This window comes from Amblyomma mixtum, chromosome 10, assembly GCF_055824585.1.
Source record: "Amblyomma mixtum isolate Tamu chromosome 10, ASM5582458v1, whole genome shotgun sequence".
NCBI classification, from domain to species: Eukaryota; Metazoa; Arthropoda; class Arachnida; order Ixodida; family Ixodidae; genus Amblyomma; species Amblyomma mixtum.
This window is the reverse complement of record NC_143021.1, coordinates 29,068,118-29,082,500: the sequence shown is the minus strand read 5'-3', so window position 1 is coordinate 29,082,500 and position 14,383 is coordinate 29,068,118. Positions and strand designations below refer to the sequence as shown.

Sequence of the window (14,383 nt, the reverse complement as noted above, 5' to 3'; positions counted from 1 at the left end):
GACCATTACTGCCAGTACAAATTGCGCTTAAAGTAAGGTGAACAAACACACATGTGCTTTACGACCAGCCTGGGCGTTTAGCACCATGGTATCGCCCAAGCCTAACAATTTTCCTCTAAACTTCGTAGCAACAAGTTCATGGCAATGTAATTATACTATATTGAAGCTCCAGATCCAAACTTAGATATTGGTGAAAGCTTTTGCTATATAGTTTATTTTTTGTTATATCTCTGTGTGAGTGTAATGTAAAAGAAACAGACTGCAGTGTTGACAGTACAGTGCTATCGGCAGCAGAAGGCCCACTGATCCGGAGCACGTCTTTTGTGCAAACGACATCATTCCGGAAATAGGAGAGTGCTGCAATGTTTCCAGGTGTTGGAATAAAAAAAATAAACTGGAGAGGCCATTTTATCTCCGCCTTAACGGTATGACGCGATAGCTGCAATGTGTTAGGCCCATCGATGAAGAACTGATCGTAATATACTTAGCATTCATAGATTCCTGGGATCCTCATATGCAACTGCTGGTCCTGTGGTGCAGGGGTTAAGCGAAGCGCCACTGCCCTGGGATATGGCAGGTGCTGGCACCCGTGATGATTGTGCGACCAAGGTTGCTCTTCCCGAACAAGCTCTCGCGATCAATCAATGTTTTAACTGCCACCTCTCAAAGTGTGCAGTTTGCTTACAATCCGATAGGCAGGTTGCGAAAACGCCATAAGATTACCTCAATTATGTGACCCACCTGCCTCCTTTCTTGCTCTTGGGAATTTTTGTGGATTTTTCACTGACGCTAAACTACACCGACACCGGATTTCCTCAGACACTAGCTCCCTTAACACTGTGTCGTTAAAAAGCTTTCAGTATTTTTACTGACGTGAATGTAGTCGGATCTCCTAAATTCAGAGCAACCTAAATCTTTCGTGCTCTGTGCTGATAATCCGGATTTTACAGCGTGAGAACGTCTGTTATTTTGCGCTAGCACTTACAGTGGCTATTCCTCGCATTTGGACGTAGTGTGTTTGTTTGTCTGAAGCCGGTTCTGTGGCAGGCTGCTCACCTGCCGACGGGGTGGGGGCTACCTGTGCACCGTGTCAGCCGGCAGCCTATTTAACCGTGAGAGGCTGCTCGGGAAGACTCTTCTTGGTCGCAACCCAAGTCCTATCGATGGCAACACCTGCCATAGTACCTATCTTGTGCCGCAGCGCCAGTGTTCCCCTGCTCACAGGATACATTGTGGCAATTATGCCAGGCCTACTTTCACTTTTTTCTCGAAAGAAAGCACAACAGCTACCTTTACCTAACAGAGCAGCGCAGCACCGAAACACGTTACGCTAACGCGCATAACCGTTTCGCCCTAATTACCCAAACGAACTGATATTTTTTTCAGAGATCTGACCATCAATGAAGCTAAATGGTTTTAAGATTTTAGTGCAGTACGCTAATAGCGCATTCTTGCAAAAAACCGATGCCTGAAAGGCAATTTTTGCGCACGTCCGCGGGGGAGAGAAGGAGCCCAGCTGCGGCACGGATGAGCCAAGCAGGAGCGCACTCCATTATTGACGCCTCAACCCGCGTGCGTAATTAGAGAACGCTTGCCCCGCAGGGGACGCCAGAGGCTGCTCTGTCACAGCTGCCGCCCTGGGCGTAGAGGGGAAGCCCTGGAATATCGCAAAGCAGCACAAGGAAAAGAATCTCGCCACGTTACGCATCCGCAACTAGGCGTGTTTGAACACGTTCTCCTGTGGCGCTGCTTCTAGGGTCAGCATGGATGCTGACCCGGGCCCGTCCGGGCTTTCTTATTAAAAGTATCGTAATATGCGGCGGCGAGAGCAGCAAAGGGCAAGACGGCAGCAGCAGCGGCAGGGAACGGAGGGCAATGTCGTAACTAAGAGATAGAAAGAATTGGAAGTACACCGGAAGTACGCAGAGACGTCCGTAAGAAACCGATGGAGAACAGCAGTTTTGATTGGGTGCGATGGCAGCTTACCGAAAGCCAAAAATCGGATGAACGTCTGTCAGAAAATGCTACATGACGGAAAATCTTTACCCGCAAATTTTCGGAAAACATGTTTGGGCATTCCTGCTTTGTAACAAACTTTTGCATCAACGTGACTTGAAAACTATGACGCTAGTCTTTATTCATTGAGAAACAGCAAGCATAACAATGTGAAAACGAAGTGCTACTGAAAGGTATTCGGCGATTAACAAACTAAATTCTCTGTAACTTTTTTATATGTACAGTGACTTTCTTTTCACAGGCTGACCCTTCCGTTCCGCATTTCACGGGGAGAGGAACTTGGGACTGTCACCTTCACCGTAGCTGGAGGTAAACTCTCTTTTTTTAAACACGTACTCACACTGCACTTCACTGCAATTACTTTGGCCTAGACACATATTTCAGTGCTCCAACTTTACACATCCTGGACAACATTCATATTGTCACCTGCTGTGCTCAGGTGGCGCATGAAACTAACGACGTTGAAGTGTACCGCACTGGCTAGCTCCCATATTTTGCCTGTCAGTAACCTGTCGCCCTATCTTTCCTGATGTAATTTAGTGTTGGCGCCGGGTGAAGATCCCTGCATATGTCCCATGCTCCTCCGGATAACCTGGTCCCTAGTCCTTCACTAGCCGACACCCCTTTGCGCCGTGCTAGGCGAAAAAACCAAGGCCTACCTCTCGAGTATGGGTCTTTGGAGTCAGTCAGGGCACCCGCCCATTGACCTGTAATGCAAGTTGCGGCCAAATACACTTTTTAGAATCCGCGACTGCCCAAACCATTCAACGGCAGTGAGCTCGAAGACGTCGAAGACTGGCTTGTCGAGTTTGAACGGGTAGCCTCGTTCAACCAGTGGACGGCGCCGCCAAGCTTCGAAACATCTTCTTTAGACCGGAGGGTGGCGCACGTACCTGGTACGAGAACCGAGATGACGCCTTAACATCATGGCTGGAGTTCCGCCGATGCCTGCTGGAGACACATCAGCACGACTCGTCGAGAACGGGCTGAACAGGCTTTGCAGTCTCGCATTCAGATGCTGAACGAGACTGTAACCATTTGCGTAGAGGACATGACCCGGCTCTCCGGGCGAGCTCAACCGGCCATGCCCGAAAAAAAAAGGCGCGCCACCTCATGCGTGGCGTCAAAGAGCAACTATTCGCTGGCCTCGTGAGCAATTCACCAGGGTCTGTTGCTCAGTTCTTTACGGAAGTGGTCACCATGGAGAAGATGGCACTTCGGCGGGTACCACCTACGACGGGCTGGTACTCGCAGCTTTGGCTACAGAGCCGTTTCCTGCCTTCGCGGCTAACCCTGATCTTCTCCGGGAGTTGATTATCTCCGTTGAGCGCGATGAGCTCCAGACGCTTTTCGGTGCTCCCATGCCGATGGCCGGCTCTCTCGCTGGCCTCATCCTCGAAGATGTTCAAGCATTTAGGCCTTCGTTATTGTTCGTTGACCCGCCGCCTCTTCCCACGGAGTACCGTCGGCCAATAAATGCTGAAGCGTTGCGACGTCCAGCGCCTCCTTCGGCGCTTGCTTGTCCGCCCAATCAAGGCCCACTGTTTTCTGCAAACCGTGACACACACAACGACAATCTACGACCACCCCAGCGGAAGACGGAGCTGTGGCGTGCCCCAAATCCGTGTCATCTGTGCTTTCACTGCGGGGAACCCGCTCATCTGCATCTACAGTGTCCCTACCGACAACTGGGCTGCAGGGGTTTACCGTTGACATGCCCTGCCCATCATTAGGTCAACTACCCCGGGAGATCGAGGACTACGTGGCCCAGCGGCTCGTGGCGACTATTCCGCAGCAGCAGTCTCGATCTCTATCTCGATGCTGACCTTCGCCACAGCTCCAAGGCTCATCCAGGATGGCGCAGAGACGGTCGCCAAGCCCCCGCCAGGAAAACTAACGAGAACGACCTCCGGAGGTTAGGCCGCTGGCAGTCGACGCGAACAAGGCCCCCTGACAACGCGAACAGCCGCCGACCGCGACTTAAGGCAAAGACTGCAGTTCCTGAACTCGGAGATCAGTTCTCGCTGGATATACCTGTGCTTCTCTACGGGTATAAGGCTTACCGCATTGGTGGCTCCTAGCGCTGATATTCGATTTGAAGCGGAAAGCTAGCGGAGCTTCTTAAAAAGGCAATGATACCATAGTCTCGGACGCACATTCGAACGGCTGGCGGGCATGTTGTAACTCTGATTGGCATGTGCACGGCAAAAGTCCAAATTCGCCGCTCCACATTTGTTGTCAGCTGCCTAGTTCTACCTGACAGCTACCGTGACTGTATCCTTGGCGTTGATTTTGTTCTGGAGTATGGAGCTATTATCGACCTCCGAAAGCGCACTCTCACATTTTTGACCGAGAAACTGAGGTTTACTAAGAGGACCGTGAACGCCGCACCAACCTTCGATTTTCCGCCGAGAGCGTTTGTATTCCGCCACGCGCCAGTGTTTTGCTGACTGTTCACGGCGATGGGCCGCATGAAGGGACAGCGGTCGCAGAAGGCAACCTGTCCCTTTTGCTCACCCATGGCATCTGCTCAGCGCGAAGCCTCATCCACCTCCGCGACGGCTGGTCTGAGCTCGTGGTGACTAACGTTACTAACGAGCCCCGGAATCTTTTAGGGCTAAAGCCTTCAATTGCTCATACTGACGTCAGTCAACAAAGCGTGTCGCACGCGTTAGGGAACTAAAGAAGGTACAAGAAAACCAATGGTTGCTTCAGATAAAAGAGGAAACAATGAACCTGAAAGCCATGTTTGATGACTGTAGAATAATTAGTTAAGTAATTATAGGCAAAAATGCCGAAATCACGTCGAAATAGCGCGGACGTCAATTTAGCCACGGGAACAATGTGACGTCACATCCACAAGAAGTCTTCATGGCATAGTGAAAATTGTCACAGAATGATCAGAAAAACGCCAGGTTTTTGTCAAATTAAAAAGAAAAATGTCTAACTAAGCGCAATTACGACTTAAGGTCCCCGAAAAATTTATAATATTGGTATCGATATAGCCACGGGAACGGCATGACGTCATATCCATCGGAAGTCGTCACGGCATAGTGTCTTCGGCTTTCGCATCGCAAGGAAGCAAATTGTTAGGTGAGGAAGCGAATTTTTTAGGCATCGATTTGTGGTAGCAAACAGCAGCTATGTAAAAATTAGGTTTTTAAAACACTGATGATTTCGAACTTTGAAAACAAATGATTTGTTCTGTGTCGTTCGGGTGGATTGTATACTCCTGACCAGGACAAATTTTTATTTAACTACGAAGTTTCTGTGAAAGCTGTATAGCTTTCCTTTGTAGCCGTATGGCTGCACACGGGTGGATGTCAATGAGTAAATCTTGCCTTATTAAAATTAGGTATCTGTTGTCATTTTCACACTTTCGTTCGCCCTAGTTTCTTTTTTGGAGCCATTGGGTGCCATTTTGATGCTTCCAAATTTCAGAACTCTTGCGTCATGCCGTACGAACCAGAAAAAAATGAGAATACATCAATCTGAATTCGAACCAGAGGCACATTAGGATTTTCAATGCCTTGGAGCACTCGGCCATTGCAGCAGCCTCTCGCTCTCCTTGTTCTAACTGGTAGCCTCTCTCGCTTTGCTTTGGAAGTCGTCATCGCCGCGAATGTTAGCTATGGGCGCTGAAGAGCAAGCGAGGGCTATGAGCGAAATCAAGTGAGAGACGCCATGCATGCGGTCTATAGCAGTTGAAGAAAGGAGCCAAGGAAATCGAACATAGCTATCAAGGAAGAAAAGGTAAACTACCCGAGACATTTGACCGTAGAGCGCATGCCCGGGCTAGTCGATCTCTCAGTTGCCGAGATTCTTCTGACATACACGTAAACAAAAAAAGGTCACGGAAGCCAAGCAAGCAAGAACTACATAACCACTTGTTCTGCCGTATGCACCGTGAAAGCAACGCTGTTCCTCAAAGAATGAGGCTGCCCTGTTTCTTAATGCACCTGTGAAACGAGCACTCGCTAACTGCACAGTTCGCTGCCGCATGTGTTGTGATTTACCGTTACCGGTTATGACAATGATATTTCACCTCTTCAGCAGCGCTGCACGACACTCCGCTGTGCTGTTTTGTTGTCGTGCTGTTTTTTTTTCCTGCGGTCTTCTGTCGTCGTGCTGTTTTTTTCACTGTGCTGTTGTATGGCGGTGCCATTTTGTACGGCGTGCTGTTTTCACGCTGCTTTTTCCCTGTGCTGTTTTGTTGCTGTGCTCTTTTTTTTCATGCTGTTTTTTGCGGGTTCCTTTGTGGATGCTGTTATGACGTGTGCGGTTCTTTTGTGTCCCCCATGTTTTTTTTTCTTATTTTTTGACGCCACAAAAAGAAGCCAGAAAAAGAAACTTTTTTCATTCAAAATTATTTTTGTATCCCTCACGTGACTAGTAAACGGTAAAAAACCACGTGCGAGAAGCCTTTGGCGCCATGTCAGTGTGCGATATTAAAATGTTTCTCAAGATTATGGTACTGGAAGGAAACATTGCTGATATACATACAATCTGCGCATTCAGTACAATACCGCCCTATTTATAGCAGTCTAGTATGTATAGTATTTAGTACTATTTTTTCTTTTAGTATTTTTTGACGGCAAGTATTGGCGACAATAACACTGCCCTCAAAAGCCTGCTTAATTTAATATTCGCCCACGTAACTGCACGTTGCAAATCGCTGTTTGCACAGAGTGTAAGCTAAGCGCACTCGATGTCTCAAGAAGCTTTCCTCTTCCGCAGACATTATGCTGCTGGAAGGAATGGTCTACTACACGGATTTTGAGAACTGCGTAGTAGTGGCTGCGGAGTTCTACGACCAGGACCGTAAGGCTCTTTAAATATTAATGGCAAGGCCATGTTCGATGGAAGTGCCTGAATGTCAGTTGTAGTGTTGAGAAATATTAAAATTCCTTGCTGTAAAAGTTTGGAAATGCGTGATGACTTTCCATCCATACCAGGTGATTTCAGCCACAGGATGTGGTTTTATCCAAACTGCAACCATAATTCCCACCTCGCTTTTTCATGAAGTGGATAATAATCATTTAATGACTGAATAAAACTGAATAAAGTAAAATATATTTTTATTAGCAGGTTTTAATTCTCGAAGGAAGTTTGAAAATTCTTGAATAGCAAAAGATTCACCCCTCTGTTCCTCACTCTCTCTCCAGGATGCATACTGTGGACTCGCAGAGAAGTGAAAGACGCAGTGCCGCAGGACTGCATCGACCACTTCGTGGACACTTGCGGCGTCATAGTACCAAAGCACAGTAGAGATCTCTGTCCGGATGGGGAAGGCGACTACTAAGCTCACATAATGAATCGCTGTATTCGGGCTTGGCACAAAACATTGAAGCAGTTGATCCACACTACGTGGTTGCACGACAAATCACAAATAAAAGAGAGCTTTTGTCACTCTCCTGTTATGTAAGGCCCATGCATGTGCAGATTTACGCGCTTCGAACGCTCACATTTTTCTGTACTGCGGTTTGTGGGTGTCTTTATATCAGATTCGTATTTCTGCTCGGCGCATAACAGCGAAAACAGCATTTTTAATTTTGTCATCGGAGGCGTACATACAACATGAAAGCGCACTTCGGCGCTAAGTTGGGTTCCAGCATTCCTCAAAACAATTATCTTTTTTTTTCTGTTTTCACGAACAAAAAAGCATTCAAAATCATAATCATCTCCATTTTGATCAGAAAGTACAGGATTTTGTTTTCGTATACTGGACTAAACCAGACCGGTGTGTTGCGAGTTGCTATTGAGGCCCGGTAGAGTGAAGCAATTGCCAACTTTATCTGCTCGGAGTATGAGAGAGCCACAAACTTCAGGAAGCAAGAGAGAAAGCAGCAGCCAATACTAATAAGCTAAGATCACCACTCCAATCCCTTACGACTGTCCCTCTTACTAGATTTATTTAATGCTCTGCCTCATCGTTTGCCTTAGGGAAGCTGACGGCAGATATTTGGCTCATTTCTCTATTACCCCTTATTTGCAATTTCATTTGCCATGCTTATTTCAGGTAATAAAGTCATGTGAACTGAGTGATGTCTGCGTACAGTCTGATATTGATCTCGCAGTCCGTTTCACTTCAATTGGCTACTATAAGGAGTGAACTTAAGCCGAACTGAACATTGGGCTCACATTCGCAGCATCGAATTTGGGAGGTGCTGGGTTCTATCCCCAGTGCCACCGGGTCTGCACCAGCTTTCTAACGGTTGGAATATTTCTTCCGTCTTGGTGCTCGGCTTTTCAGGGGTGAAATACTTGGGAAAACTGTCTTGGACGAAACCGTTGCTTTAATGGGCCGAGATTCGTTCCGCCGTGAAGCAACCCTAAATCCGCTTCGGTAAAATCCCACAAGAGTGAGGGAACGCAAAAGGTTCATTTCCTAGAGACGTCAACTAAACAAATTTTATAGCGAAATACCTTTGTGCAATTATGTGTATACCTGGCGTACGAGGGAGTCAAGACTGTTCGGATTTCCGCTCCTAAGGGCAATAGATATCAAATTAGGCAGCTGAACTTGCCGCATGCCATGCCTTTGCTTTCGGCGCTGCCTGAAGTAGCCTGTTTTCAGAAAAATTGATGAACTGAAGTGTATGTCGTTAAAACGCATTCAATTACAGTGCTGTCAGGCAACGCGCTTCTTGCGTCCCTTCACAAAGGAAGCAGTCGTTAAGTGAACTCGTGCATTGCAGATGTTTGGCGGAAGTATTAAGTAAATTAGGTCAATCGGGAGTTAGGCTATGAGAGACGCCGTAGAGGAGGGCTCCGGAAATTTTGACTACCTGGGGTTCTTTATCGTGCACTGACATCGCACAGTACACGGGCCTCTAGAATTTCTCCTCCAAAGAAATTCGACCGCCGCGGCGGGTTCGATCCTGGCCGCGGTGGTTGAATTTCTTTGCAGGAGAAATTCTAGCGGCCCGTGTACTGTGCGATGTCAGTGCACAATAAAGAAACCCAGGTGGTCGAAATTTCCGGAGCCCTCCACTACGGCGTCTATCATAGCCTTAGCCGCTTCGGGACGTAAAACCCCATAAACGAAACCAAACCAATCAATCGGGAGTTATGTGGCTCGTCAACGGTGCAATGTAAAACTAAGTAAAGAAGTCAAAAAGAGTGAAACAGAACTCAGTTGCCAGGACATTGTGGGCACATAGGAAGAAAACATGCCGCTGCTACATTAGCATGCAACCAACAACGACGATGCTGCGCCCGTTTACTTGCATTTAGAGGCAAAGGAGCGGCTGGGCAACCGAATATAAATAATCCGACTGCTTAACAGAGGACCGTCACATGCCATCGCCGAAAAAATTGGCAATATGCGCCATGCCTTAATTGTTTTCAGTGCAGCCGCAAAAGACCCACCGCCCGAAGACATGGAGGCCACCTTTCAGATGAACACATTTCTGCTCCGGCAGAAAGTGACTCGGGACCCTATTTTCAAGCGAAAAGCTTCAGTAGGCCAGTCAACACCGAGGCTAGCGTCGGCCCCGTCGTCAGAAAAAGCCACAGGTGCGCATGCGCGAACTGCGTGACGTCACGGTGGACATCCGAACCGCGCCGTAAGGGAAGGAAAATGGAAAGAAAATTGGTTTTAGCGAAAGGAAACGACGCCTGTCTCTCTCATATCTCGGTGGATACCTTGAACCGCGCCGTAAGGACCTTAAGGAAAATGAAATGAAATGAAAATTGGTTTTAAGGAAAGGAAATCCCTGTCTGTCATATCTTGGTGTACACCCGAAAGACGTGACGTCACACGCGGCACAAATAAAAAATTAAATAAAATACAAGCAATGCGTGAGGAACCTCTCGTATCTGACTGGATACCTTGAACCGCGCCGTAAGGGCCATAAGAAAAATGAAATGAAATGAAAATTGGTTTTAACGATAGGGAATGCCTGTCTCTCATATGTTGGTGTACACCCGAAAGGAATGGACACCAGTGAGTGAGTGAGTGAGTGAACAACTTTATTAAGCTCTAGATTTGCTTTTTTTCTGCGGCTGTCAGATTTCTTTGTCCATCTGCTTGTACAAAGGTCGGCTGCCCTTAGTCCAGGGCTCCGCTGGAAGCTGCTGCCAGATGTGCTCGCCGCATCAGACCTTCTTGGTCGCCTTGGCGATCGCTGGAGAGCACTCCCTCCCATTGCTCCGCACTCGGGTTTGTTATAACTGGTACCACGCTTATCCTCTGGCATGCCCACGTTATGTGGTAGAGCGTGGGTGGGTCTTGGCACCTAGGGCATTTGTCAGTATATTGTGTGGGATACAGTTTGTTGAGTACGTGTAGGTTCGGGTACGAGCCCGTTTGTAGCTGCCTCCACGCGACAGAGTCTCCTCTGCTAAGGGAGTTGTGTGGTGATGGATACCGCTTTCTGAAGCCCTTGTAATAATTTAGTATCGCCGTATAATCTTCGGGTACAGGTTCGTTCTGCTGGAGGTCGCCTACTTTGGATGCTCGGTAATAAGTGTACCCTCGAGCTATCCTGTCCGCCTCTTGGTTCCCTGTTACTCCCGCGTGTCCCGGCGTCCATACTATCGTATGCCGGATTGGTTCTTCGCTTGGTTGTCGTTGTGTTATGTGGCCCCCAGAGCGGAGAATGTGGAGTGCTCTGTGCCCTATTCTGCCGCGTAGGTAGTTGCGGCATACTGTTTGTGAATATCTAAGGATTGTTAGAGACCATTTAAATCGATAGCCCTCCGCTGCCGCTAGAGCGACGGCCGCTTCTTCAGCCTCGACTATCGTACAGTGTTCTAGTGATGCGCTGGTGATCTCGCGTAGGGTCGATTCAATCACTGTTGTTACCGCATTGCTGTTGTGCTGCCCCGCTGTTCTGGTGTATGTGGCTGCGTCCACGTATACCGTCGTTTCTTGGGGTGCTAATGTCTTTTGTAGGTATTCAGCCCTTGCCTCTCTGCGTGCTTTGTGCAGGTTGGAATCCATGTTCCTGGGTATGGGCGTTACTTTTAGTGTTTTGCGATATTCGTCCGGGATTGTTTCTGTCCTCTGTATCTCTTGAATTTGATCGGCGCGGCCCAGTTTCGTTAGGAGCTCCCTGCCAGGTGGGGTCTGTTGTAGTCTGCGCAGTTGGGAGACTGGTTGCGCCTCTCTCAATTCATCGAAAGTGTTGTGTAGTCCTAGGGCTAGGAGCTTTTCGGTTGAAGTGCTGTGAGGAAGGTGGAGTGCGGTTTTGTAGGCTTTGCGTAGGATCACGTCCGCCTGCTGTACCTCACTCTTGATGGGATTGTAGTAGGGGAGGCTGTATGTCACTCAGCTGACTACCAGGCTTCTAACCAGCTTGAGTGTGTCCTCCTCTCGCATGCTATTACGTTTGTCTGAGATGCGCTTGATCATGCGGGCCACTTGTAGAGTGGATGCTTTGTGTAGGGCGAGGAAGCGGATGCAGCGTTGGTTTGACTGTATCCACATCCCCAAGATTCTGATGAGTGTTTTTTGTCGTATCGACTTCCCCTCGAGGTATACTTTTAACTTTAAGTCGTCGCTAGTGGGGACTGTGCGATTTTGTTTTCCTCTCCAAACTCTCAGGAGCTCGGATTTCTCGGTGGAGCATGCTAGCCCTCTTTCTCTGACGTAGGTCTGTACGCAAGTGGCTGCCTTTTGTAATTTCTCCTCTTTCTCTCCAAGCGAGCCTGTGTTGACCCAGATGGTGATGTCGTCTGCACACATGGCATGGTGTATGCCGTCGATTGCTTTTAACTGTTTTGCTAAGCCAATCATGGCTATGTTGAAGAGCGTAGGGGAGATGACCGGTCCTTGAGGTGTTCCTTCGTTTGGAGTAAGGAATTTGTCTGATCTGAGCTCCCCCAGGCCAATCGTTGCCGTTCTATTTGAGAGGAAGGCTTTGACGTAGCCGTAGACTCTGCTCCCGCAGTTCAGGTCGTTCATGCCCGTAAGGAGAGCCTCGTGACTGACATTGTCAAAAGCCCCCTTGATGTCCAATACCATTGTATGTTCTCTCCGCTCTTGAGGACGTTCCCGAGTACCTCTTCTTTGATTTGAAGTAGTACATCTTGGGTCGATAGTTTTGCTCTGAAATCGAACATGGTGTGGGGATACAGTTCGTTGTCCTCCATGTACTGTTGTAATCTCAGCGTCACCACTCGTTCGTACAGTTTTCCTAGGCACGATGTGAGCGAGATCAGTCTGAGGTTCTCAATTTGTAGTTTCTTGCCCGGTTTAGGAATCATGACTACCTCCGCATGCTTCCACTCCTCGGGGACGGTCTCCGCTTCCCAGTGTTTGTTGAGAAAGTCGGTGAATTCTGCGACTAGCTCATCACTGAGGTTGCGAATGAGTGCGTTGTTGATCTTGTCTGCACCCGCGGCCGTGTTTCTGGTTGTGTTTCGAATCGCTGCGTAGACCTCTTCTCGCGTGATGGGTATGTCCAGGGTATCGTTCTCTCTTACCCGGTAGCGCTCTGCGTAAGATGCTGGGTTTGTGTCCCCGAAGCACTTAACGCGTACTTTCTCCAGAAGTTCTGAGTCTAGTCCCTCGAACTGGTGGATTAACCGGTAGATGGCTTTGTTGTTTTCTGCCTTGGTCTTGGTTGGATCTATGAGAGCCTTGAGGATATGCCACATCCTTGCTGTGCTCAAAGTTCCAATGCGGGAGTCGCTGAATTGTTGCCAATTTTGCCTTGCCAATTGCGCCGCGCACTCCTCTGCTTTCGCTGTGACTTCTACGATCTTAAGCTTTAGGTTTCTGTTGTACTTTTGTTTCTTCCACCTCTTGGTGAGCCGCGTCTAGGTTCCCACAGCTTGAGCAGCCTGCCATCTACCTCAGGTGTCTGCGTCGTTCGCGTGATTTCTTTAGTGTACTTGCGCTGTTTTTCTTTTGAGCATGTTTCCCCACTCATCTATCGATTGGATCCCGTTCGCGGCGAGATTCCCGTCGCATGCCTTTCGAAAAGCGCTCCAATCCGTAATTTTTGCCGATCCCAGGAGGCGCTTTAGCCCGTATCAGGTTACTTGCGTTTTGAGTATGCAGTGGTCACGCCCGAGTTATTCTAACAGATTCTCCCACACTGCCTGTTCTGCTCCCCGTATGAATGTGAGGTCGGGGCACATGTCTGTACTGACGCTGTTTCCGATTCTGGTTGGAGTGTCCGAGTTGGTGAGGAGGTTACAGTCAGTGTTTTCTGCTGCCTTTGCTAGTGCTTTACCTTTCGGGTTAGCTGTTTGGTATCCCCAGCTTTTGTCCATGGCATTGAAGTCTCCTAGTATATTTAGCGTGTTGTTTCTTTCTAGTTTGCGTGCGTCGTGGAAAAGTTAGTGAAATTTTGCTTTCTTCTGTTTTGGAGGGTTGTATGCATTCACAATGAAGATGCTGTTTCTCTTTCTTTTCTTATTTGGTATAATTTCTGCTATCACGTGTTCTATGTCGGTGTCGGCTATCCTGTCGTGGTTTATGACGATGAGCGCCTTAGTGACTAGGGTTGCCGTTCTTCCTTTCTCCTTAGTCTCGTAGCATGTATATCTTGCGAGTGTTGGCGGGTTGCCCGTCTCTTGAAGCGCTATGATGTCGGGTGGTCTTTGTTGTGTATAGATATGTTGTTGGAGTAGGCCCTGCTCCTTGCAGTAGCCTCTGCAGTTCCATTGCCATATGTCTAGGGTTTCTTGCTTGCTTAAGTTTTTGTTGGCCATATTTAAGCTTCAGTGTTGTTTGTGGGCGAGTTGGCAAGGGTTGCCAGCGCGGGGCGTTGGTAGGCCTTTTCTCTAATATTCTCGGCGAATTCCTGCTTGCGGATGCTACTCCGGAGTTCTGTAACTTGCATTTGCAATTGCTGCATGATCTGCTGCATGATCTGCTGCATGAGCTGCTGCATGATCTGCTGCATGATCTGCTGCATCATGTGCTGCATCATTTGCTGGATTTCTGCCTTAAATTTAGCGCGATCCTCGTTGCATGTTTGCGACGGGACTTCGGTTTGTAATGTTTGTGGCTGCGGAGGGCTGTTGAACTTAAGGTCTCGTACTGCCTTCGTGAGCTCTGCTATTTGGCGCTCTAGTTCTGCCTGCCTAACGCGTGATAGTTCTAATTCGCGTCTCAATGCTGTTTTCTCCGCGTCCTCCTGTCTATGTTGTTCGCGGTTGCTTTTTGTGTTATGTTTGTTAGTTATCCCTCCCGAGTCCGGAGCAAACCAGAGGTTTTCGGCTCCCCAGCTCACCTTGACGCCGCCGCTCTTTCGGGTTTGCTTCTGTTTCTTCTTCTCCTGCTGCTGCTGCTGGTTCCCTCCCTACATGGCCGGGGGTGGCATGGGAGGGAAGGACCGTGACGGGCTCCGTGAACTGCTCCGTGACGCCTGGGATCTCAAGCGACTCTGCGAGGTCTCCCCCTCCGAGC

At 48.5% G+C, this 14,383-nt stretch overlaps 1 protein-coding gene across 1 annotated transcript in view; it reads left to right on the top strand.

The window, feature by feature from the left end:
* The window catches only part of LOC149325472 (uncharacterized), a 29,161-nt gene extending 21,843 nt beyond the window's left edge, over nt 1–7,318 (top strand). Inside the window, exons 3-5 of the mRNA XM_089563918.1 lie at nt 2,258–2,325; nt 6,754–6,837; nt 7,182–7,318. Of these exons, the coding sequence (XP_089420044.1) occupies nt 2,258–2,325; nt 6,754–6,837; nt 7,182–7,318 (289 nt within the window). The remainder of the gene's footprint in view (nt 1–2,257; nt 2,326–6,753; nt 6,838–7,181) is intronic.
* Nucleotides 7,319–14,383: the final 7,065 nt, after the last annotated feature.